The following is a 26,231-nucleotide window of genomic DNA, read 5'->3' on the forward strand; positions in this document are numbered from 1 at the left end:
GGCATGAGCCCTCCCAGAGTCTGACATTAGCCCCACCTAAGAGCCCAGGTAGGCTCCAGTGTTCGGTTGCCTCAGGTCAAACAAGCAACAGGGAGGGAACCCAGCCCCACCCATCAACAGTCAAGTGGATTAAACTTTTACTGAGCTCTGCCCACCAGAGCAACATTGAGCTCTACCCACCACCAGTCCCTCCCATCAGGAAACTTACACACGCCTCTTAGATAGCCTCATCCACCAGAAGGCAGATAGCAGAAGCAAGAAGAACTACAATCCTGCAGCCTGTGGAACAAAAACCACATTCCCAGAAAGGTAGACAAGATGAAAAGGCAGAGGGCTATGTACCAGATGAAGGAACAAGATAAAACCCCAGAAAAACAACTAAATGAAGTGGAGATAGGCAACCTTCCAGAAAAAGAACTCAGAATAATGATAGTGAAGATGATCCAGGACCTCGGGAAAAAGAATGGAGACAAAGATCAAGAAGATGCAAGAAATGTTCAACAAGGACCTACAAGAATTAAAGAACAAACAGAGATGGACAATACAATAACTGAAATGAAAACTACACTAGAAGGAATCAATAGCAGAATAACTGAGGCAGAAGAACGCATAAGTGACCTGGAAGACAGAATGGTGGAATTCACTGCTGTGGAACAGAATAAAGAAAAAAGAATGAAAAGAAATGAAGGCAGCCTAAGAGGCCTCTGGGAAAACATTAAACGCAACAACATTCCCATTATAGGGGTCCCAGAAGTAGAAGAGAGAGAGAGAAAGGACCAGAGAAAATATTTGAAGAGATTATAGTTGAAAACTTCCCTAACATGGGAAAGGAAATAGCCACCCAAGTCCAGGAAGCGCATAGAGTCCCATCCAGGATAAACCCAAGGAGAAACACACCAAGACACATAGTAATCAAATTGGCAAAAATTAAAGACAAAGAAAAATTATTGAAAGCAGCAAGGGAAAAATGACAAATAATATACAAGGGAACTCCTGTAAGGTTAACAGCTGATTTCTCAGCAGAAACTCTGCAAGCCAGAAGGGAGTGGCATGATATACTTAAAGTGATGAAAGGGAAGAACCTACAACCAAGATTACTCTACCCGTCAAGGATCTCATTCAGATTCGATGGAGAAATCAAAAGCTTTACAGACAAGCAAAAGCTAAGAGAATTCAGCACCACCAAACCAGCTCTACAACAAATGCTAAAGGAACTTCTCTAAGTGGGAAACACAAGAGAAGAAAAGGACCTACAAAAACAAACCCAAAACAATTAAGAAAATGGTCATAGGAACATACATATCAATATTTACCTTAAACATAAATGGATTAAATGCTCCAACCAAAAGACCCAGGCTCGCTGAATGGATACAAAAACAAGACCCATATCTATGCTGTCTACAAGAGACCCACTTCAGACCTAATAACACATACAGACTGAAAGTGAGGGGATGGAAAAAGATATTGCACGCAAATGGAAATCAAAAGAAAGCTGGAGTAACTATACTCATATCAGATAAAATAGACTTTAAAATAAAGAATGTTACAAGAGACAAGGAAGGACAGTACATAATGATCAAGGGATCAATCCAAGAAGAAGATATAACCAGTATAAATATATATGCACCCAACGTAGGAGTACCTCAATACATAAGACAACTGCTAACAGCTATAGAAGAGGAAATCGACAGTAGCACAACAGTAGTGGGGGACTTTAACACCTCACTTACACCAATGGACAGATCATCCAAAATGAAAATAAATATGGAAACACAAGCTTTAAATGACACAATAGACCAGATAGATTTAATTGATATTTATAGGACATTCCATCCAAAAACAGCAGATTACACTTTCTTCTCAAGTGTGCATGGAACATTCTCTAGGATTGATCACATCTTGGATCACAAATCAAGCCTCAGTAAGTTTAAGAGGATTGATATCATATCAAGCATCTTTTCTGACCACAACGCTATGAGATTAGAAATGAATTACAGGGAAAAAAACGTAAAAAACACAAAGACATGGAGGCTAAACAGTACGTTACTAAATAACCAAGAGATCACTGAAGAAATCAAAGAGGAAATCAAAAAATGCCTAGAGACAAATGACAATGAAAACACGACGATCCAAAACCTATGGGATGCAGCAAAAGCAGTTCTAAGAGGGAAGTTTGTAGCTATACAAGCCTACCTCAAGAAACAAGAAATATCTCAAATAAAAAATCTAACCTTACACCTAAAGGAACTACAGAAAGAAGAACAAACAAAACCCAAAGTTAGCAGAAGGAAAGAAATCATAAAGATCAGAGCAGAAATAAATGAAATAGAAACAAAGAAAACAATAGCAAAGATCAATAAAACTAAAAGCTGGTTCTTTGAGAAGATAACCAAAATGGATAAACCATTAGCCAGACTCATCAAGAAAAAGAGGGAGAGGACTCAAATCAATAAAATTAGAAATGAAAAAGGAGAAGTTAAAACGGACACTGCAGAAATACAAAGCATCCTAAGAGACTACTGCAAGCAACTCTATGCCAATAAAATGGACAACCTGGAAGAAATGGACAAATTGTTAGAAAGGTATAACCTTCCAAGACTGAACCAGGAAGAAATAGAAAATATGAACAGACCAACCACAAGTAATGAAATTGAAACTGTGATTAAAAATCTTCCAACAAACAGAAGTCCAGGACCAGATGGCTTCACAGGTGAATTCTATCAAACATTTAGAGAAGAGCTAACACCCATCCTTCTCAAACTCTTCCAAAAAATTGCAGAGGAAAAACACTCCCAGACTCATTCTATGAGGTCGCCATCACCCTGATACCAAAACCATACAAAGATACTACAAAAAAAGAAAATTACAGACCAATATCACTTATGAATATAGATGCAAAAATCCTCAACAAAATACTAGCAAACAGACTCCAACAACACATTAAAAGGATCATACACCATGATCAAGTGGGATTTATCCCAGGGTGCAAGGATTCTTCAATATACGCAAATCACTCAATGTGATACACCATATTAACAAATTGAAGAATAAAAACCATATGATCATCTCAATAGATGCAGAAAAAGCTTTTGACAAAATTCAACACCCGTGTATGATAAAAACTCTCCAGAAAGTGGGCATAGAGGGAACCTACCTCAACATAATAAAGGCCCTATACGACAGACCCACAGCAAACATCATTCTCAGTGGTGAAAAACTGAAAGCACTTCCTCTAAGATCAGGAACAAGACAAGGATGACCACTCTCACAACTATTATTCAACATAGTTTTGGAAGTCCTAGCCATGGCAATCAGAGAAGAAAAAGAAATAAAAGGAATACAAATTGGAAAAGAAGTAAAACTGTCACTGTTTGCAGAAGACATGATACTATATATAGAGAACCCTAAAGATGCCACCAGTAAACTACTAGAGCTAATCAATGAATTTGGTAAAGTTGCAGGATACAAAATTAATGCACAGAAATCTCTTGCATTCCTATACACTAATGATGAAAAATCTGAAAGAGAAATTAAGGAAACACTCCCATTTACCATTGCAACAAAAAGAATAAAATACCTAGGAATAAACCTACCTAGGGAGACAAAAGACCTGTATGCAGAAAACTATGACACTGATGAAAGAAATTAAAGATGATACCAGCAGATGGAGAGATATACCATGTTCTTGGATTGGAAGAATCAATATTGTGAAAATGACTATACTACCCAAAGCAATCTACAGATTCAGTGCAATCCTTATCAAATTACCAACGGCATTTTTTATGGAACTAGAACAAAAAATCTTAAAATTTGTATGGAGACACAAAAGACCCTGAATAGCCAAAGCAGTCTTCAGGGAAAAAAACGGAGCTGGAGGAATCAGACTCCCTGACTTCAGACTATACTACAAAGCTACAGTAATGAAGTCAATATGGTACTGGCACAAAGACAGAAAGATAGATCAATGGAACAAGATAGAAAGCCCAGAGATAAACCCACACACCTATGGTCAACTAATCTATGATAAAGGAGGCAAGGATATACAATGGAGAAAAGACAGTCTCTTCAATAATTGGTGCTGGGAAAACTGGACAGCTACATGTAAAAGAATGAAATTAAAACACTCCCTAACACCATACACAAAATTAAACTCAAAATGGATTAGAGTCCTAAATATAAGACTGGACACTATAAAACTCTTAGAGGAAAACATAGGAAGAATACTCTTTGACATAAATCACAGCAAGATCTTTTTTGATCCACCTCCTAGAGTAATGGAAATAAAAACAAAAATAAACAAATGGGACCTAATGAAACTTCAAAGCTTTTGCACAGCAAAGGAAACCATAAACAAGACGAAAAGACAACCTTCAGAATGGGAGAAAATATTTGCAAATGAATCAACGGACAAAGGATTAATGTCCAAAATATATAAACAGCACATGCAGCTCAATATTAAAGAAACAAACAACCTAATCCAAAAATGGGCAGAAGACCTAAACAGACATTTCTCCAAAGAAGACATACAGATGGCCAAGAAGCACATAAAAAGCTGCTCAACATCACTAATTATTAGAGAAATGCAAATCAAAAGTACAGTGAGGTATCACCTCACACCAGTTAGAATGGGCATCATCAGAAATCTACAAACAACACATGCTGGAGAGGATGTGGAGAAAAGGGAACCCTCTTGCACTGTTGGTGGGGATATAAGTTGATACAGCCACTATGGAGAACACTATGGAGGTTCCTTAAAAAAACTAGAAATAGAATTACCATATGACCCAGCAATGCCACTACTGGACATATACCCAGAGAAAACCATAATTCAAAAAGACACATGCACCCCAATGTTCATTGCAGCACTATTTACAATAGCCAAGAAATGGAAGCAACATAAATGCCCATCAGCAGATGAATGGATAAAGAAGATGTTGTACATATATACAATGGAATATTCCTCAGCCATAAAAAGGAACGAAATTGAGTCATTTGTTGAGATGTAGATGGATCTAGAGACTGTTATACAGAGTGAAGTAAGTCAGAAAGAGAAAAACAAATATCGTATATTAACGCTTGTATGTGGAACCTAGAAAAATGGTACAGATGAACCGGTTTGCAGGGCAGAAGTTGAGACACAAATGTAGAGAACAAACGTATGGGCACCAAGGGGGGAAAACCATGGTGGGCTGGGGATGGTGGTGTGCTGAATTGGGCAATTGGGATTGACATGTATACACTGATGTGTATAAAATTGATGACTAATAAGAACCTGCTGTATAAAAAAATAAAATTAAATTAAAAAATTAAAAAAATAAAAAAATAAATGAAATAAAATAAATTTCCCATCTTTTTTAAAAAAAGAAAAAAACCCCCATAAAACCTGGGGAGGGTGGTGGGAGTAAAAATAGAATTTTAGAATGTGTTCAAACTTATGTTGTTATCAACTTAAAATAGGCTATTATAAATATGTGTTGTTTTATGTAAAGCTCATGGTAACCACAAAGCAAAAACCTATTGTAGATACACAGAAGATATAATGGAACAGGGTAGAATGCACAGAGGTAAACCCACGCACATATGGGCACCTAATTTACGACAAAGGAGGCAAGAGTATACAATGGAGAAAAGACAGCCTCTTCAATAAGTGGTGCTGGGCAAACTGGACAGCTACATGTAAAAGAATGAAATTAGAACACTACCTAACACCATACACAAAAATAAACTCCAAATGCATTAAAGACCTAAATGTAAGACCGGACAGTATAAAACTCTTAGAGGAAAACATAGGAAAAACACTCTTTGACATAAACCACAGCAAGATCTTTTTTGATTCACCTCCTAGAGAAATGGAAATAAATCAGAAATAAACAAATGGGACTTAATTAAACTTAAAAGCTTTCTCACAGCAAAGGAAACCATAAACAAGATAAAAAGACAACCCTCAGAATGGGAGAAAGTATTTGCAAATGAAACAACCGACAAAGGATTAATCTCCAAAATATACAAACAGCTGATGGAGCTCAATATCAAAAAAAACAACAATCCAGTTAAAAAATGGGTGGACGACCTAAATAGACATTTCACCAAGGAAGACATACAGATGGACAAGAGGCACATGAAAAGACGCTCAGTGTCACTAATTGTTAGAGAAATGCAAATCAAAACTACAATGAAGTATCACCTCACGCCGGTCAGAATGGCCATTATCAAAAAATCTAGAAACAATAAATGCTGGAAAGGGTGTGGTGAAAAGGGAACTCTCCTGCACTGTTGGTGGGAATGTAAATTGATACAACCACTATGGAAAACAGTATGGAGGTTCCTTAAAAAACTAAAAATAGAACTACCATATGACCCAGCAATCCCACTACTGGGCATATACCCTGCGAAAACCATAATTCAAAAAGAGACATGTACCACAATGTTCATTGCCGCACTATTTACAAAAGCCAGGACATGGAAGCAACCTAAGTGTCCATCGATAGATGAATGGATAAAGAAGATGTGGCACATATATACAATGGAATATTACTCAGCCATAAAAAGAAACGAAATTGAGTTATTTGTGGTGAGGTGGATGGACCTAGAGTCTGTCATACAGAGTGAAGTAAGTCAGAAAGAGAAAAACAAATACCGTATGCTAACGCATATATACGGAATCTTAAAAAAACAAAAAATGGTACTGAAAACCTAACTTCAGGGCAGGAATGGAATAAAGATGTAGACATAGAGAATGGACTTGAGAACACGGGGTGGGAGGGGGAAGCTAGGGTGTAGTGAGAGTAGCATTGACATATATACACTACCGAATGTAAAATAGTTGGCTGGTGGGAAGCAGCAGCATAGCACAGGGAGAGAGGCTTAGTGCTTTGTGATCACCTAGAAGGGTGGGATAGGGAGGATGGGAGGGAGGCTCAAGAGGGAGGGGATGTGGAGACATGTGTATGCATATGGCTGATTCGCTTTGTTGTGCAACAGAAACTAACACAGTATTGTGAGGCAATTATACTCCAGTAAAGATCTATTAAAAAAAAAAGATAATGAGAAAGGAATCTAAGCATAACCCTAAAGAAAGACATCAAACCACAATTGAAGAGAGCAAGAGAAGAAGAAAGGAACAGAGAGGAACTACTAAACAGCCAAAAAACAACAAAATGGCAATAAGTACATACCTATCAATAATTACTTTAAATGTAAATGAAATAAATTGTCCAATCAAAAGACAGAATGGCTGAATGGATGAAAAAACAAGACCCATCTATGTACTGCCTACCAGAGACTCACTTCATGTGTAAGGACACACACAGACTGAAGATGAAGGGATGGAAAAAGATGTTCCATATAGATGGAAATCAAAAGAAAGCTGAGGTAGCTATTTTATATCAGACAAAATAGTTTTTAAAAAAAGACTGTATCAAAAGACAAAGTTCTAGAATTGGAACTATTATATGGTCCAGGTATCCCACTTCTGGGTATTTATCCAAAATAATTGAAATCAGGATTTTGAAGATATTTGCGCTTCCATGTTCATTGCCTCATTACTCACAATAGCCGAGAGGTGGAAATGACCTAAATGTTCATTGATACCTGAATAAATAAAGAAAATGTGGTATATACATATAATGGAATATTTTTTAGCCATAAAAAAGAAATAAATTCTGTCACGCCATAATATTGATGAACCTTGAGGACATTATGCTAAGTGAAATAAGTCAGTAACACAAGGACAACTACTGTATGATTCCACTTATTTGATGTTCTCTAAAGCATCTTAATAGAAGCAGACAGTAGAATGGTGGTTGCCAGGGATGTGGGGGAGGAGGAAATGGAGAGCTGCTGTTCAGTGGGCTTTGAGTTCCAGTCGTGCAAGATTTAAAAGTTCTGGAGATCTGCTATATAATATTGCGCTTATAGTTAGCAATACTGCGCTGTACAACTAAATCTTTCAGAACAGAATAGATCTCATGTTATGTGGGGCTTTTTTGGCCACAATTTAAAAAAAAGAGAAAATTGAATTCAGTAATACATAAACTATGTTAACATGTGTGACAAGTGTGGTTTATTCTGAGGTAGCAATGTTGATTTAACATTTGAAAACCTCAATCACTGCATTGACCAAATTAACCTAATCAAGGAGAAAAGCCCTGATTATCTCATTAGAAAACCAAAAAGGTTTGATAAAATTAAACAGATATTCATGGAAGAAAATTTCAGTAAGCCAGAAATGGAAGGGAACTTTCTCAATCTGAAAAGAATATCTATAAACATTTAAATAGAATACTTAATAGATTTAATAGAGTACTTAACAGTAAAATATTGAATGCTTTGCTTCTTAAAGTATGAAATGAGACAGGAATATTATCACTTCATTATACTGGTGGTCCTAATCTGTACAATAGTGCAAAATGAACTTTATTATTCACGTATCTATATAATATTAATATTTCATGAATATTGAATATATCAGTTAAAACAGCTATTATCTGCAAATGACATGGTGTGTGTATATAGAAAATTCCAAACGAATTCACTAAGAACATTAGAATTAATAAGTGAATTTGGCAGTTTTCCTGAATAAAAAGGTAAATATGAAAATTGTATTTCTGTATACTAAGAACAATATTTAAAATAGTATGAAATATTAAATACCTAAAAACAAGTACAATAAAAGATGTACTAGACCTTTTCTCTGAACATACAAACGCATTTTAGAAAAAAATTTTAAAGACCATAGTAAATGGAACAATATAAAGTGTTTATGGACCAGAAGACTCAACATTGTTAAGATGTCAATTTCCCCTAAACTAATCTGTAAATTCAAAGCAATATTGACCAAAATCCCAACAGTTTTTTCTGAAATTTGCATGCTGTTACAAAGAACATAAAATAGCCAAGAGCCAACATGATCTTGAAAAAGAAGAAAATAGTTTGAAGGACTTATATTGCCACACAGCAGTATTTAACACAAAACTACAATTATCAAGGTAGTGCAGTATTGGTGTAAGGATAGAAAATAAATTTGAAAATTTTTGATAAATTTATATATTTTTGTAATCTAGACTCTGATCTCCTGATCAAAATATAAAATATTTTTATCTTCCCAGAAAGTTTTGCCTTGTTGCTTTCCAATAAATCCTCACCCCTTCCCCAGAGAAAATCACTGTTATGATTTCTATGACCATAGATTATTTTTTCTGTCCTTGAACATTATAAAAATGAAATGAAACAGTGAGTACTCTTTTGTGTCTGACTTCTTTCACTCAAAACAATATGAGAGTTTCATTCATGCTGTTGAGTTTTTGTTTTGTTTTTTATTGCTGAGAACTATGGATATAGCATAATTTGTTTTTTTCATTATCCTTTAGATGGTATTTGGGCTCTTTCCAGTTTTGGCCGATATGAATAAAACTGCTATGTAAATTTATGTACAAGTCATTTCATGGGCATATGTTTTAATTTTTCTTGGACGTGCCTAGGAATTTCTAGGGCATGGGTAAAGCATGTGTTTAAATTTATAAGAAATTGCCAAATGGTGTAGTTTTTTTTTTTTTTTTCCCTAGTTGGTTATACCATTTTGCCTTCCCATCCACAAATTTTGAGAGTTTTATTTATCCACGTCCTTGCCAATGTTTGGTTTTCTCAGTCTTTTAAATAATTTTTTTGAGTATGCAATTCTTTATCTGATGACTGATATCAAAATTTTATGTAAACATTATTTTAAAGATTAAGCATTAATCTGAGTCATCTGAGAAACAGAAGACAAGACGGCATTGGTCATTCATGAGCTTTATTGGGAGATTTACCTCTGTGAGGAAAAATGAGAAGGGAGCTGGAGGAGACTGGGCGAGCATCTCATTGTGATCCGTCTGACCCCTGTGAAGGAGAAAAGGAAAGAAGGAAGAAAGAAAGCCTCAGATTGCAGTGCCGTTTTATGAATGTTTTGGCAAGGCCACTGTAGAGTCTTTGTGCCAAAATAGTCTGTCAGAGGAGTCCCAGATCACTGGAGTGTGCTTGCCTTAGCACCCCTTTGCAGTAAGTCATTGGTTGGGAGCAGCTCAGTGGAAGCATGCCCTTGGCCAGGATGCAGTGATGTATTCAAAGCATAGCAGCTGGGGGTGTCGGTCAGTTGTAGTCACTACAGTTGGAAATTTGAGTGGTACTTTTTTTTATGACTGTCATAGTCTATCCCTTACATCACACAGATCTGCTTCTCCATACAAATTCAGGGATCAGCTTCTCCATGATTCCTACGGGCTTATCTTTCTGAGAGGAAACCTAGCAGATTAGTGAGATAAGCTACAGCTTTAATAGTTGCAGTTGATATTGGGGCTAAAACTGTTCTCATCTTTTACCACTTCCACTCTCCATTCCAAATTCCCCTCACCCTCTGCTAATGCCTTGTTGGATCTTAGTAGCTTACCTGGTGGTGTGACCCAAATCTTCCTTTCAGAGGGCTCTGAAACTCTGGTAATTATTTCCAGGCCAGGGTTGCTGCTTATGTTCATTTTTTGCTACAGTGGACAAAAGAGTACCAGTTGCCATCCAAGTGGGTCACCTGGGTTCCACATGTATTCTTCCCTTTCCCCACTGTGCAAAACCATCTCTACTCCTCCTGTTGATCATGGTTAATTACCCTGGACAATATGGTAGTAAATCCTTGACTGCTGGTCCCTGGACACAACAATTCCAAAGTGCCTAGCAGCAGCTCTAACTTATAGTTCATTGGAACCCTTGCTCTGTCCACTGGTAAGATTATGTCCCTGTGCTCTCAATTGATAGCCTCATATATTTTGAAGTTGTGTTATTAGGTGTATATATCATTAGAATTTTTTTTTTCTCGATAAATTGACCTTTATCACTACAAAATGAGCTATTTTTCTCTGGCAACACTTCTTGTTTTAAAGTCTACTTTGTATATTCATATGCCTACTTCCGTTTTCTTATGATTATTTTATCTTTTCTCTTCCTTTTAATCTATTTGTATCTTTAAATTTAAAGTATGTCTCTTGCAAACATCATTCAGTTGGTTCTTGACTTTTTAATCCAGTGTGACAACGTGTGACTAATACTTGGAATATTTTGTCTATTTACATTTAACATAGATATCAGCATGATTTTGGTCTAAGTCTATCATCATATTATTTATTTTCTGTTCATACCATCAGTTCTTTGTTACTTAGACTGAATTTCCTGCTTGTATTTTTTAAGAATTTTATTCCAGATATTGTGCATAAAAAGTAGAGATTGAAGTGTCATACTGTTTGTTATGTAGTTTAGAGAGCTGAATTCCTTTCTTGTGCTGAGCTGAGGCTAGGTCACAGCTTTTATTAGACTGAGTTCATTCCCTTTAAATCTCATAAATATGTGAGCTGGGAGTGAGTTGGCTGCAGCTTCAGATATGTTGGTTAATCTTTGGGTTCTATACCTGTAGGACTCAGCAGTCCAGGCACCATGAGAATGCATGAATTACGTTTCTAGTCCTTCCTCCATTGAAGCTCTCTTTGCAGAATTTTGAGGATAGAGTTGGTGGAGAGAATTGTCAGGCTCAGCAATTTGCTCTTGTACTTGGGACTTTTCTATACTCCAGTTCAGTCTACGCTATCATTCAGGGCTTGTCTGACCTCTCCCGTTCCCACGTAATTGTTTCATCTTTAGCATCTCTCTCCTTAGTCAGCTGTACCTAGACCGTATACCCACCTCCAGGTATGGAGGCTGTCAGTTTGTCAAGACTCCTTTGTCACATTGAAAATATGACTTTAATTTTGTTAGGTTTTTTTCTGGTTGTTACCACTAGGATCAAGGTCTTTTTCATCCCATACATTTTGTCCAGAAGCAGAAGTCTTTTTCTCTTTCTTGAAAGGTCAGCTATGTATTATAGTCTATCTGATGTTTGAGCTTGAGACTTTTTAGGCCATCTTATTTCTCCATCTTGTTGAAATACGAACAGAAACCATAAGTTTATCTTTACATTATGACTATTAGAGGGATGAGGTATTAGTGGTTTAAAACACTGATGTGCATTAGAATTTTTTGAAACCTATAAAAATATAGCTACCTTGGTCTTAAAATAGATGATTCAGATTCACTCACTTCATGGGGAAAACCCAAAGGAATATATGTTTTCCAAAGGCTCCTCAAACTTATTTTGATGCAAATAGAAGTTTGAAAAGAAAATGATAAATTAAATGAATGGTGCCCTGAAAGGCCGTGATATTCATCTATATTTTATCCCTAGTGCCCAGCACAGAGCTAGTGAGTGCTCGGTTTGTGTTTGTTGAATGGGTGAATGCATTCATTATGGCATCTTGGTTTTCCACCTAAATCAGATGTGAGATGATTTAGACATTTTAGACATTATTTCAGTAAGTAAAACTACAGCCATATGAACAAAGACTGAATCAATTTACTGCTTTTGAGAAGGTTACCGATGTCCTCCTTGTTGCTTAATATATTGGACACTTTTCCTTATATATTTTATTTGAGCTCACTTTAGAGTTTGACACTATTTTCTTCCTGAAATAAAAATATTTCCTTGCCTTTATTGACACCATAATTTTCTGGTTTCTCCCTGTTGGTCTCTTCATTAGAATTTATTATCCTGGTTTCCTCCTACAAAATCTAGGGCTTCTAACATGCTTTTTGAAACTTACCATAGTTGCCTCAGTTATCTCAAGATGGGTACAACAAAATTCTTATAGACAAGGAATTCGCTATCAATGCATGAATCTCTGTGTGTGTGTGTGCATGCACATACACACGCATGTATTCCCTATCAAGAATAAATATTTATTAAGTTTTCTTTACTGTGCTGGATACTGGGAATACAAAGAACCTTAAGATACCACCTCTGTGCGTAAGGAGCTTATAAATCAAATAAATAATGATAATATTGTAATTCTGAAAGAATTCTGAGAACACTGCCCCAAGATATAAAACACAGGTCTGTTCCTCCTCGAAGACGTTAAATGTCCTTCTCTTCACCTTCTCTTTTTATTTTCTTGGAAATTTCTTTTAAGGACTTCACTGTCTTCAAGTATACGTACATGAGAATTTGTGATAGGAGGAGATGGGGGAGAGCAGTGAGGAGGAAAGGTAAGAGGGAAGGAAGGATGGTCTCTAGACATGTGGCTTTCTGCTTCTTTATTATAAACAAGCATGAACAGAATAAAGATACACTATAGTATTTTAGCTTTCTAAAGCGTCCTTAAACTTCCTCCAATGTTATTTTCATGACATTACATTTTACTGATGGAGAAACTGGATCAGGGTATGTCCATATGCCTACCGGACACCTCCATCCTTCAGCCCTCAAAGCACATTTCATCTACAGTATCAATTTGATCCTAACCACAGTCCTCTGAGTTTGTTGCTCGTAAAACAGGGAGCAGCAGTAGAATGAACCATGTTTGAAAGGGAGAATAACCCAGCCCAGCTGAATTTAAATCCCTGCTCATCCATTTGCTGGCTGTGTGACTTCCACTTAACCTCCATGAGCCTATTTATCTATTAAATATGAATAACAATTCCTACCAATAGAGTTTTGTGACTGACCTCATGCTTTCTAAATGTTGGTTAATTTTCCCTTTTGTCTGAATTTACTTTTGTTCCTGGAAACCAGTTCTTCCAAAGACAGGTTTTTTTTTTTTTCTTTTCATGGCAAAAGACGGTAATCTGTCTGTAATCTGCATTTGAGAAGGTAAACACGAACTGCATCTGGCTATTACTAGTCTGGTAGAGCCGTACCTATCCCTTTCTCTCACATGAAACAAAGTCTCAGGGAACACTTTATTCTATGCAAGATTTACTTTTTAATAGCACAGCAACACCCTAGATGGAATAGTCTCTTGAAAATAGAAAAAAAAAAGAAAAAGAAAAGAGAAGAAAAAGAGGACCTGGAAGTTGTTATATGCCATGTGTGTAGCTGCACAATTTCTAATCTGGTAAGAGTTCAAATGTAACAATTAATGTCACATCTCACTTCATTTAGATCAGTCTAAAGCTTATCTGCCTCAGGCAATAATAATCGGGACTCAATAAAAGATGCTAGAGCAGATGGAGGTACTACAGTTTCCAATTAAACTCTTCTTCGTTAAACTTTGTATTCTTTCATGATTTATTGAACTGACTTCAGCTCTCCATCACCTACACAACTGCTGTTTGTGTTTAGCACAACGGGCGACTTTGGTTACTTTCTTAGGTAAGGAAGGGCTTTGTTTAAATAGAGAATCTCATTTTACCTTAATGAGATAGTTGTAGAAAAGATGGCATTTCCTTTTGTAGCTGGAATAAAATGAGAAGGAGAAAAAAGGCAGCTGATGTTTACTGAGCACTGGGAATGCCCTATAGGCATTTTGAATAAATATACTCTGGAGCAACGCTTTGTATGTATTGTTGCATTTAATCCTCCTAACCATACTGTGAGGAAGAGGTTGTTTCTTGTTCGCTCACCATTTTGTTGATGAGAAAACGGAAACTGGCATGAGTCTGAATCAGCAAGCAGATGTGAAAAAGCAAAAAGGCTTTCCTTCCTGCTTATAAAATCATATCATCAAGGGAAAGAAAGGTAGGAGAGATTTTACAAATGAGAATGTTGAGAATGTTAAGAATAAAAACATCTGGTTTTATTAAAAGAGGAACGTAGAGCATATACATGTATATATGAATCAAAAGAATTAATCTTTTGAAAATTCGAGGAGTCTCTTCTGCATGTGAATAGCATCACTATGTGAAGCATGTAACAAACATGTGTGTAGATGTCACACAGCCAGACACTGTGCTAGGCATTGGCAGTTTAGTGGTGGAAAAGACCGCCTCTATTTTTGCTTTCATAGAAAAAATGAACACAAATATTCATGTAATTCCAGTTAATGCTTACCCATTGTTCACTAAGAAGATGAGAGCTTTGTCTGCTTGAGTAGTCTGAGGTGATTAACAAGGCAGAAAGGATGCACTACTGTGGGAAGTGCAAAAGAACTCTAAAAAGAAGGTGAGAAAGAGGCAGGTGCTATCTCACCTCCTAAGTCCTAGTTCCTGAAAAGGACTATGGAATAGAGTGAGAGATGGGTCAGGTGTTTCAGTATCTTGTTAAGAACAGCAGGGTCTAAATAAAAGTGTTTAGGATTCCTGAGAAAGTGGAATTTCTTTCTGCGCAACTGTATTTGCTCCCAAGAAATTACTGTTCTTGGCACTTTAATAAGGCAGTTTAGCTAGTCAATAGCAAGTAACACTTGCTAACGGTGTATTTCTTGTATCTCATGACCAGGAGACACTTAACTGTCTTAAAAACAGTGTATTTGATATGTCACTCTACATACACAGATTCAAAAATTTTGTGTTGCAACATGAATTCTCCAAATACCATAATTTGAATTAAGCCAAAAATAACTTAATCACTGATAGCTTAAGTGTAATGTTGATGTCGTATCTTTTGTTTCCAGAATTTAAAAGTAGTTGGTTATATTTTCAAGATACAGTGAAATATGTAAATTCAGGAGTAAACGTATGATGTGAGATGTGAGTTTATGATAAAGTTTGGTGTAGAAATTAATGGACAGTCCAACAAAAGCGTATCAAAAGCAAGCAGGAAAAGAGTAATAAAGGAAAAATAAAATCAGGGATTAGTCAGCATATTTGGGCAAAATATGAAGCAATATTCAAAACATTATTAGACTGTCGAGTTTATCTAATTAATAGGAATGTTGGAAAGGCTCAGATATCACAAAAATGATCAAAGGGTCAGAAAAAAGGAGCTATAGAGAAAACTTTAATTAGAAATATAACCAGAGCAAACCCGTCATTACCACACCTCATATCACAAATTTGAATATAACACAGTCACATGACTCCCCAAAGAAAACTTCACAATAAAATTATAAAATTTTTAGCATATAAGGTAATAGTTCTATTCCCTACATTAGCACTGAAATTGGGCTTGGAAAGAGAAAGATAAGAGCAGACTTAATAACTCTTTATAATAATTCTTTATGTGGTGAACTAACAAATTGTGGAAGCAATGTAAGAAGATGAATGACTTGTGATTATGGCAGTGAACTCTTCTAAAACTTAGCAAACTATTCTAATTCCAGTTCTTTGTAGCACATGGATATACCATAAAACATGTGTGTGATTCCTCATTTATACATGGAGATTATACTTGGTTTATTCATTTAATAAAGCATTAATGGGTTAAATTAACATGCTTTCAGAAAAGGAATTTGAAAAATTAAAGTTACAGAGTAAAGTTTCTCCCTATAAAATAGTCAAATGATAGAGTGGATCAGAGAAGATGGTTGTTATGATGCCATGAGTAGGAGGAAATTATTTTAGTTTTGACTCTAGAAAGTTAAGAGATTCTTACCACAAGAAGTTAAGACCTCGTGTCCCTCAGAGACTTGAAATTTTGCGTTTTAGGTTTTATGGAAGTGCCGTGTGTTAATTCAGTGGCTTGAATTCTAATCTAGGTTCTAAGGTGTGGGAATTCTAATAAAGGCCGCAAATGAACTTCTTACTATGCTGCCCAGGCTGTCTCACATAATAGTTTCTAGACACACCCTTCCTCTTATCTGCAAAAGTCTCTCTTATTTGCAAGGGTCTGTGGGATGAGGACTAGGATACAAATACAGTCTACTGAAAAAGTGAAAATGTGCAGTTCTCTATTATTGCTGTTAAAAGAGTCCATAAATTTTCAAATGTTTTACTCCCTCTGAAGAGAGAGAACAATTTTCCATTTGGAAATAAATACAGATTTATTTCTTTGGGTCTTCAGGAAGTACACAACTTAAAGTATGAACAATGAAAAATGTTTTAAGAATATGGAAACTTAATATTATGAAAATATGCCAGTATAGTGTGAAATACTGTAATGGTATATAATAGAATTTATATTTTTTAAATGTGTGTGTGTGTGATATCCACATTCAATTTCCTAGCCAATTTTAGAAGTGTATCTATCTCAGGTAGGGATTAAGAATGCCAGAAGAGGAAATCAAAGAGAGTGAATTAATATTCAGCTTCTGACACTATACAGATAGAAGTTTACAGAAGACAATAGACTTAAAAGCCTGGCTTTGGTAAAACAGGGGATTTTCTAGATTCTTTTATTTCTTCATGAAGCATAACATGAGTGAGGCTGATAAAACTGGGCTGCAGAGTTCCATTTTCAGGTGGTCCTTATCAAGCAGGGGCAGGGAGAGAGAGGGAGAGAAAAACTGCTGCTTGTCTTGGTAGTTTGTGGGGAGAGGAAGGCAGAGGAGAGAACAGAGAGGAGGAGGGTGAGTAGATGAGGAATAAGGGCTCTTACTATCTGCCTAAATTTGAAAAAAAAAGAGTTGACTTGATATATTCACATGGGTATGCGGGGCCTGAGTCCATTCAGGCTGGTCATGCTTCCCTGGCAAGACTGAATGGAAGCCTTTGAGCCTCTATCCCTCAGATACTTCCAGCTCTGCATGGAGTGGTTATGCATATCCTTGCCGTAAGGCAGCTAGATAGATGGTCTGCACGGCGTTCTGGGATCCTAGAATTTCTCCAATGAAGTGATGAAGAGATGTTGAAATTGCTGGCAGGTAGCAGAGACCAGGGATCAACACAGAGTGGCCACCATAGGTAAGGACTTTGAGACTGGGTGAAAAGTCCTTATGGGTCCTAGCAGTGGTGCCAGCGTGTCACCCCAAAAGCCTTGTCCAGCCACCTGCCCATCAGCAGTCACCAATCTGGGGTGGAGACTACTCCATATATTCTGTATAAGAGAATATAGAGATCCAGGTGATACCTCATGGATCTGAGGAATGAATCTCTCTACCATCCTTTCATGTGTCCTTCACCTACTTCTATGAGGACAAGGTCAAACCCCCTCACACACTCATATAAACTTGAGAGGACTAAGAGGGTAAATCTGAAAGACTGGACATTTACCTTAAAAGACTAAATTCTGTGAAAGAGGCAAATTTTAAAAAGCCCTAATAGGGGGCTTCCCTGGTGGCGCAGTGGTTAAGAATCTGCCTGCCAATGCAGGGGACACGGGTTCGAGCCCTGGTCCAGGAAGATCCCACATGCCGCGGAGCAACTAAGCCCGTCCACCACAACTACTGAGCCTGCGTTCTAGAGCCCGTGAGCCACAACTATTGAAGCCCGCGCACCTAGAGCCCGTGCTCTGCAACAAGAGAAGCCACCGCAATGAGAAGCCCGAGCATCGCAACGAAGAGTAGCCCCCCCTTGCCGCAACTAGAAAAAGTCCACGCGCAAAAATGAAGACCCAACGCAGCCAAAAATAAAGAAAGAAAGAAAGAAATAAAAAGAGGGATGAGAGCCAAAAAATTTTAACTACATGTATGTGTTAAGAACAGTGCTAGGTTAAAAAAAAAAAGCCCTAATAGGAAGTTTAACTTTGGAAAGACTGAATAAGGATTGTTGAAACAAGAAGAGGCAGAAATATTTTAACTGGCCAGTTGAAAAAAAAAATCTTCCTACCCATGGTTAGAGGTTGTGAAAAAAATAAATGCAGATTTAAAGAATTTAAGAAGCTATTTTCTTTGTGCAGCTCAATCACAGTGAGTAAATATTAAAATCTTCATAGAGTTTAGAAAAATAATGGAGTTTGAGGATTAAAATGTTGGTGTTTCTCTTGGGAAAATGATAATTTCAACCGATACAAATATTTTGAATTAAGAAAAGTTAATAAGACTTTACTATTGCCTCAATGGAATTACCTCCAGAGTAGCCAACTTTGATGCAACAGAATCTGACTTGAAATAGGAAGTCCTGGTTTGAAAAATTCATTAGCATTATTACCTGTGTCACTTCAGGTAATAAGTCGATTAATTTCTCTGAGCCTCAGTTTCTTCACCCATGAAATACGTAACACTAACCTCAGGGAGTTGTGATAAATCTCTCATATATGATCATGCATATGACTTGTAGTGCAGACCCGAGCCAAAGCCAAAGCCTGCCTGCTGCCTGTTTGGTGTATGAAGTTATAGTGGGAAATGGCCTTGCCCATTTCTTTACCTGCCCTATCCGTGGCTGTGTCACACTACAAAGTTAGAGTCGAGTAGCTGTGACAGAGACTGTACTCTGTGAGCAGGTGCTATTGTTTTCATCATGTTAACCCCCTTTGCCCTGAGTCCAAGCTCATATAGTTTTGCATTTTGGTAAATTTTTTTTTTTTTTAAAGCCTTCATTCTGGAGAAAACTATTCTTTCATTCAAAAGTATGTTTCTCATTTTAAGTTAACCAATTGGCAACAGGTTTATAAAGCAGCCTATTCAGAATTTGGTTACATTGTCTCTCTTTGCCAAGGCCTGATCTCCCCAACTGAGCTGATACAGTTAAACTTCTGAGTCTAAAATCTAAGGACCACCTGTTGCTCTGCAGCCACAATGAGCCATTCCCTGCCCACCGTCATCACTGAGATCAGGAGGCTGCTACTTTACCACCCTTATCACGGGATAGCCATAAATTTTTGCCTCCTTATGTGAACATGAAATCAAAAGATAAATTACTTTCAAAAAAGACACAGTATATCTGCTTTGATATTTTTCCTTTTTCTTTTCTCCAGTGTTCATCCTCACATGGACCATCTGTCACTGCTGCAGGGCAAAACCTACTGAGAACAACAGGCGGCTATTCCGTGAAAGGTAACCTTGGGTAGATCTGCCATGATGCTAATAATAATTTCAAATGCTAGTTTATTATTAAATGAAGCCTGATTTCTAAAAAAAAAAAAATTAGTGATATAATATCCAGTGATGGGAACGTAACATGCTTGGGTTAATTATGTCACTCTTTAGGTAAAAAGTTAGTTGTTAACAGCTAACCACCTGCCATGTGTGAAAAAATAAGAGGCTTTAGATTCCTTTCTGGAAATAAAACATTTTTGAAATTGAGATGCTGTAATTTTGCCCAATGCTGATGAGACCCCAAAAGGTAATTACGTCAGCCTGAGAAGACTGTGATGGTGAAAATAAGATTTAAAAAAGAATTGTGGGTTTTCAGCCATAACCAGCAGACAATTTTAATTTTGGAAGTGAACGTCACTGTGCTTGGGCATAGTTTAAATCTTTTCCTCCCTACCAACTGTTCTCCTCATTTGCCTGAAAACCTTCCAGTTCCCTCTCGCCTTGTTTTCTCTATTTTCCTTCTTTTCTTCCTCTCTGGACTCTTCTCTGCTTCTCACCCCTCCCATGGCCACAAATGCTCTTAACAAAACTTAGAATAATATAGAAACCTGTGCTCTTTCAACAGTGATGGGAAAGCAAAGGGTTTTCTTAGTGCATCACCTTTGCTTCTTCTTTACGCATTAAAAAAAGTATCGAGCATTCCCCACAAGTCCAATTCAAGGAATCTGTTCTACAGATAGACTCTCACCAGGGTGCAAAGTTCTATTATGAAAACGTTCATTGCAGCCTGAGGATGGAAAGAGAAAGAGAAGCTGAGCCCAGCAGAGAGCTGAAACGATAGGAGCAGTGGGAAGAGGAGAGACCAGGAGCTGGGAGCTGCACTAGTAATGGAGCAAGGTTCAGGAACAACGTGGGAGAGAAGAACCAGCAGTGAGGGCTCCCCCTTCTTCTTGGTCCCCAGTGGGCCGTGTGCCAGGCTGTGTGCAGGTATCCCTGCAGCCTGCATGGCAGTGGTAACAGACGCAGCTGAGCAGTGCCAGCTGCCTTGCAAGAGCCTCCCCACTGTGTGGATTCTAAAATTCCTCTGCATCCAAGATTAGCCAGTGCCTTAACTGGAAGGATTGAATTGAGGGATGGGAAGCTTTGGCATTTCCAAGTGGCATAGCCAGTGGGGAGAAAAATCAATCCTTAAAAACCACAGAATGAAAATGGCTCTTTACATAGAATTTATTTTTGAATAGTGACCATTTTCTGATCATTTTATTAGTAAAAAAAAAAAATGAGTCCTTTTTTCTCAGATCTTGTCAAATTTCATACCAGTGGTAGTTGTTAGTGAACACACTGCTTCTAGGAGCCATCTTCTGTTTGTCCATACTCCAGGCTAGCATGACATAAAACATCTGGCAATTTGAAATGTTCATTAAAACATTTAAAGGAATATAATTGACTGTAGTATAAACAAAACATACTAGTACATGGATAGACCAAGATATTTCTTTCTGAAGCATCATTTAAAGACAACTTAGAGACTCGAGGTTTATCAAGTACAGTAACTATTTTCACTATTGTCCAGCCCATTTCAGAAAGTCAGATTTGATGGTAAAATTTTACTCATTTTGCCTGTGAGTATTATCTCACAGGTTCCTAGTGAGGTCAAGATTAAAAGTTTGAAATAGTTTTTCAGCCACTTAATAACCTCTAAAAGAGGTCTACTATGGGTGTCTCATTCTTCAAAGCAGTATACTAAGACCTTGTGAAGAGGATATTATTTCGTGTGTTATGGGCTAAATTGTCCCTCCTTCCCTCTGAAGTTCATATGTTGAAGCCCTAACCACCAGTACCTCAGAATGCGACTGTATTGAGAGACAAGGCCTTTAATGAGGCTATTGATTTTATTTATTTATTTTTTAAATTGAAGTTTAGTTGATTTATAATGTTGTATTAGTTTCAGGTGTACAGCAAAGTGATTCACATATATATATGTGTGTGTGTGTATATATATATACTATATACTTTTTTCAGATTTTTTTTGCATTATAGGTTATTACAAGATATTGAATATAGTTCCCTGTGCTACATAGTAGGTCCTTGTTGTTGAGGCAGCTAATTTAAAGTAAGACCATTAGGGTGAGCCTTAATCCAATCTGGCTGGTATCCTTTATAAGAGGAAATTTGGACACACTAGAGAGACATAAGGGATGCACTTGCACAAAGAAAAGGACATGTTGGGATACAGCAAGAGAGCAGCCATCTGCAAGCCAAGGAGAGAGGCCTCAGGAGAAACCAAACCTGCCAACACTTTGATCTTGAACTTCCAGCCTCTAGAACTGTGAGAAAATACATCTCTGTTGCTTAAGCCACCCACCCAGTGTGTGGTATTTTATTATGGTAGGTGGAGCAAACTAATACAGTGTGTCACAACAGACTTTATACAGCGTAAACTATACAAATTTCATTGTTTTAACTCAGTATCATAGCTGTAGAGAATCTCTTTTTATTTTGTTGGTGAGGCATTAGTCATGAGCCCAAAGTATCCTAGAAAAGTACTGGGTACATCTGAGGGTACTTTTCATTGACAATGTATTAATGAAAGATGCCAGAGAGAAAGAGAGCATTAGGCTGCCGAAGGTATTTATTGTAATAAACTTTGTAGGATGGGTCATGTGACATGATGAATCCTCAATTGTCTGGCCTGCAGCAAGAGAAAAACAAGTTAGGAGCAGGCAGTGCCAGGACTAGGGAAACCTTCTCAGCAGAGGGTTTGCCTGTGAGGATGGTGGCAGGAATCCGATTTGGGATCCAAGTTGATGCAGCAAATTTGTTCTCCATCTGGACTTGAATTGATATCCTGAGATTCAGATCAGGTGGTTGGGGCCCCTCAGCCTGAGTTTCCCTGCAGTAGTGCTATGGAAACAGGTGGATGGGAATTGTGTGGTTTCCGGGGTGTGGGAATCCATCTGGGTTGAAGCAGGATTCCAGCCAGCTGTTGGCAGGAGGGACAGAGGGTCCAACTCCTAGGGAAAGTAGGATTGTTTTAGAACCCTGTTATGATTGTTGAAACTGAGAAGCCAGATCCAATCCTAGTCAGAAAGCTGGCGTATAAATCAGGGCTCGAAACAGTTTTCCATTCGGGTGGAGAAAGCAGTAGCTCTGTAGGCACAAAAGCATCTTGGAACTCACACCTGTTACAGGGCTGACAGTTATTGCAGACCCTAATTCAAAATTATACAGTCAAGTTTGTTCATTTGGTTCGGGCATGGAAAGGACAGTATGAGAAACAGCACGGCGATCTGAAATGACATGCATGGTGGAATCTTAAGAAATGTTTTGAATGGTGCTGACAACTCAAAAGATACTGGAAGCACAAGCAAAGAAGATAATTTTTCTGGCGGGCAAGTAAAGCAGTTCAGGGATGATTACTTCACTCTTTAATTTATTAATCTATTCTTCAAAAAGTTCATGGTGTTCTGTTGCCCTGAAGGACAAACAGCTCAACATATTCAATTTCATAAGAATAATGCAGATGAGCAAAAAGCAAGCTAATCATCTACTTTATATAGAAAGCAAGTGTCTGAGAATGTCTTTAAATCCATACTCCTTACTCCCTATACCCCACATCAGGAGCAGCTATGGCATGTATAATTAATATAATGATAATTCTAAGTAATTGATAAAATGTGAAATTTGGTTATATCGTACATAAGAAGGCAGAGAAAAATTTGGTATTTAATGAGTTGCTTTAAGAGTCTATACTGGGACTTCCCTGGTGGCGCAGTGGTTAAGAATCTGCCTGCCAAGGCAGGGGACATGGGTTTGAGCCCTGGTCTAGGAAGATCCCATGTGCTGCTGCGGAGCAACTAAACTAAGCCTGCGCGCCACAACTAGTGAAGCCCGCGCGCCTAGAGCCCGTGCTCCGCAACAAGAGAGGCCACCGCAAGGAGAGGCCTATGCAACGAAGAGTAGCCCGTGCTCGCCACTAGAGAGGGCCCGTGCGCAGCAACATAGACTCAATGCAGCCAAAGATAAATAAATAAAATAAATAAATTTATAAAAAAAAAAAGAGGCTATACTAACACTGTAAATATCTTTTGAAATTCAGTTTTTACAAATTTTAATCTTTAATTTGTGTTATATAATATCAGACCTCATTCATACTTTGCAAATGTGAAATTCTCCGTGGTAACTCAATTACAAACATTTCCACAGAGGTACAAAAATAAGTGATTTAGCAGATGTAACAAGTTTTCATTCATAATATATATGTGGGTATGAATATTTATATGCAGGTATATCCATTGTGTGATTACAGTGTACTGAGAGGAATGGATTTCTGCACATCATGGTAATTATCATTAGTGTGTGCTTACTAGTTGTCAGACATTGTATTAAATGATTTTACAAACGTTAACCCTTTTAATACTCAGAAAAATTCTTTGTAGCAAATACTCTTATCCTGATGTTTCAGAGAAGAAAACTGAGAGCTAACAAGTGGTTAAACTGCCTAGGGCCCTAGACTTGGAGGGTGGTGAAACTGGAATTCGGGCCAAAGTCTATGTGGTAGGCATTGATGCTCTGAACCTCTCTGCTACATTACTGCACAAATTAACTTAAGTACTCACGAGTGAAGCCACAGCTGTACAGTCAGTTTATACAGAAGCCAGTTGGCTTTGGGTAGAGGAAAGACCGCTGCTTCACTGTCACCATCCTTGACACTGCTCGAAACATCTGTGCCTCTTATTTCCATATGGTTGGGCAAGACCAAGGAGTTATTTTATATTTTATAAAACTTGCAGATGAATAACTCTTTCAATTCCACATTTTGATGCCATGGTATCTAATATATAGGAAAGTAAGTTATGACATTTCTTAATACTTTCTAATTATATCTAATTCAACAGCAGATAGTATGATGGAAAGAAGAGCATTTCACTATAGGCAATGCTATTTACTTAACCTCTATCTCAGTTTGCCCCATCTACAAAATAAAGGGATGGATTCAGGTTCCTTTCATGCTTAAAACTTTTATTCTAAGCATCTAATTCATTTCTAGTCAAATTATATTTATTAGAAATAATACAAAACATGAAATTAATATTCACTGAGCTGTTTTTGTACTCCGAGGAGTTTAAACACATACACACACTCACAAATTTATTCACTTGTTTAGTTACCTAAGGTACTTTGTATAGTACTTTGTATAGTAAAACTGCATAGCATGTGATATTCTATGCATTTTATAGAAAAAGCATATTAGGACTTAGAAGTCATTTAACTTTCTAAAGATTTCAATCATAAGATGTGAACTTGGTATTTAAAACCAAGTTTATCAAACTCCAAAGCCAATGCACTTTTGTTTAATAACTAATCTTCAGTTTAATTGGGAAAGTAACTTGTTTAGAACACACTGTGTATTAGGTTAGGCAAGGATATGCAGTGTAACAAAGTAGAACATGCAGTAACAGTGATGTAATATGGAATTTTTTTTTTTTTTTTTGCCGCATGGCATGGCTTGTGGAATCTTAGTTCCCAGACCAGGGATAGGGATTGAACCCAGGCTCTCCGCAGTGAAAGTGCTGAGTCGTGACCACTGGACCACCAGGGAATTCCCTGTTTCTTACTCATGTGAATTTAGCAGCAGGTCTTAAATGGTTTCAGAAGAGAGTGGGCAGAGGACATATACCCACTCTTAACTTCTGACTAGAATTTACACGTATCAATTGCATTTACATCCTGCTAGACAGACTAATCATACAGCCCTGACCTAATAGCAAGGGCAATTTGGAAATGTGGTTTTCTTGCATTTTCAGAAGGAGAAAAATGAAATGAGATTTCATGAACCCACAGCATTGGTTCTGCCTGTGCTGTATCTCCACCACTGGTCATGGTGCAGATAACTGAAGGACTGCTACATTATCTTTTATTATTATGCTTATAGACAGAAAGAGGGTAACACAGAGCTTATGTCTTCCTGATAGTAGTATTCTTTATTTAGAAATTTCCAGAAAACTGTAATATAGTGGGACATCAAAGCCTTCCTGTTGATACAGGAGTTCCACAATTGCTTTATCATGTTTCCCATCTTCATCGTTTCCCTCCAGTGTCTCTCACAGGGTCCAGGCATCTGTATTTGTTGCAGGGATGTTGAAATGTGGCTGTAGTGATTATGCATGATTAATGGGTGAAGATACTAATATTTTATCACCTGCTTGAGAAGCCTCTCAATGGAGGTAAATATTTCGAAAGACACCACTGAAATTTTGAAACATTGTAACAGTGTGAGTTTTATGGTCTACTACCTTCTCTCAGTCTCAACTTAACTATATTAAAAAAGAAGGCATGTTTCATCCTCAATGGTTTAAGCTATTTCTGAGCAGAGGCCTGACCTTTCTGCTGAAACAGAATTCACAAATGTAGACAAACTCAGGCAGTGATGCCTAGAGCAGTTTAGATGAGAAGGCTGAACAGGAGCACTTCTAGTCTGTATATTCCTTGACTCAGGTGCCCTTTGCTGCTTGCCGGGGAGCTTGGGGAGGGCAAGATGACATTTTGATGGTGCAGCATGACCTAGACCTGTGATTCTCAACCTTTCCACGTTTAAGATTCCCATTTAAA

At 37.4% G+C, this 26,231-nt stretch overlaps 1 protein-coding gene across 1 annotated transcript in view; it reads left to right on the forward strand.

Moving 5' to 3' along the window:
• The window catches only part of LOC309660121 (uncharacterized protein), a 1,229,325-nt gene that overhangs the window by 275,610 nt on the left and 927,484 nt on the right, over window positions 1-26,231 (forward strand). Inside the window, exon 5 of the mRNA XM_082460663.1 lies at window positions 19,559-19,637. Coding sequence (XP_082316789.1) covers window positions 19,559-19,637 — 79 coding nt within the window. The remainder of the gene's footprint in view (window positions 1-19,558; window positions 19,638-26,231) is intronic.

Source organism: Balaenoptera physalus (assembly GCF_965194825.1).
Source record: "Balaenoptera physalus genome assembly, chromosome: 4".
NCBI lineage: Eukaryota > Metazoa > Chordata > Mammalia > Artiodactyla > Balaenopteridae > Balaenoptera > Balaenoptera physalus.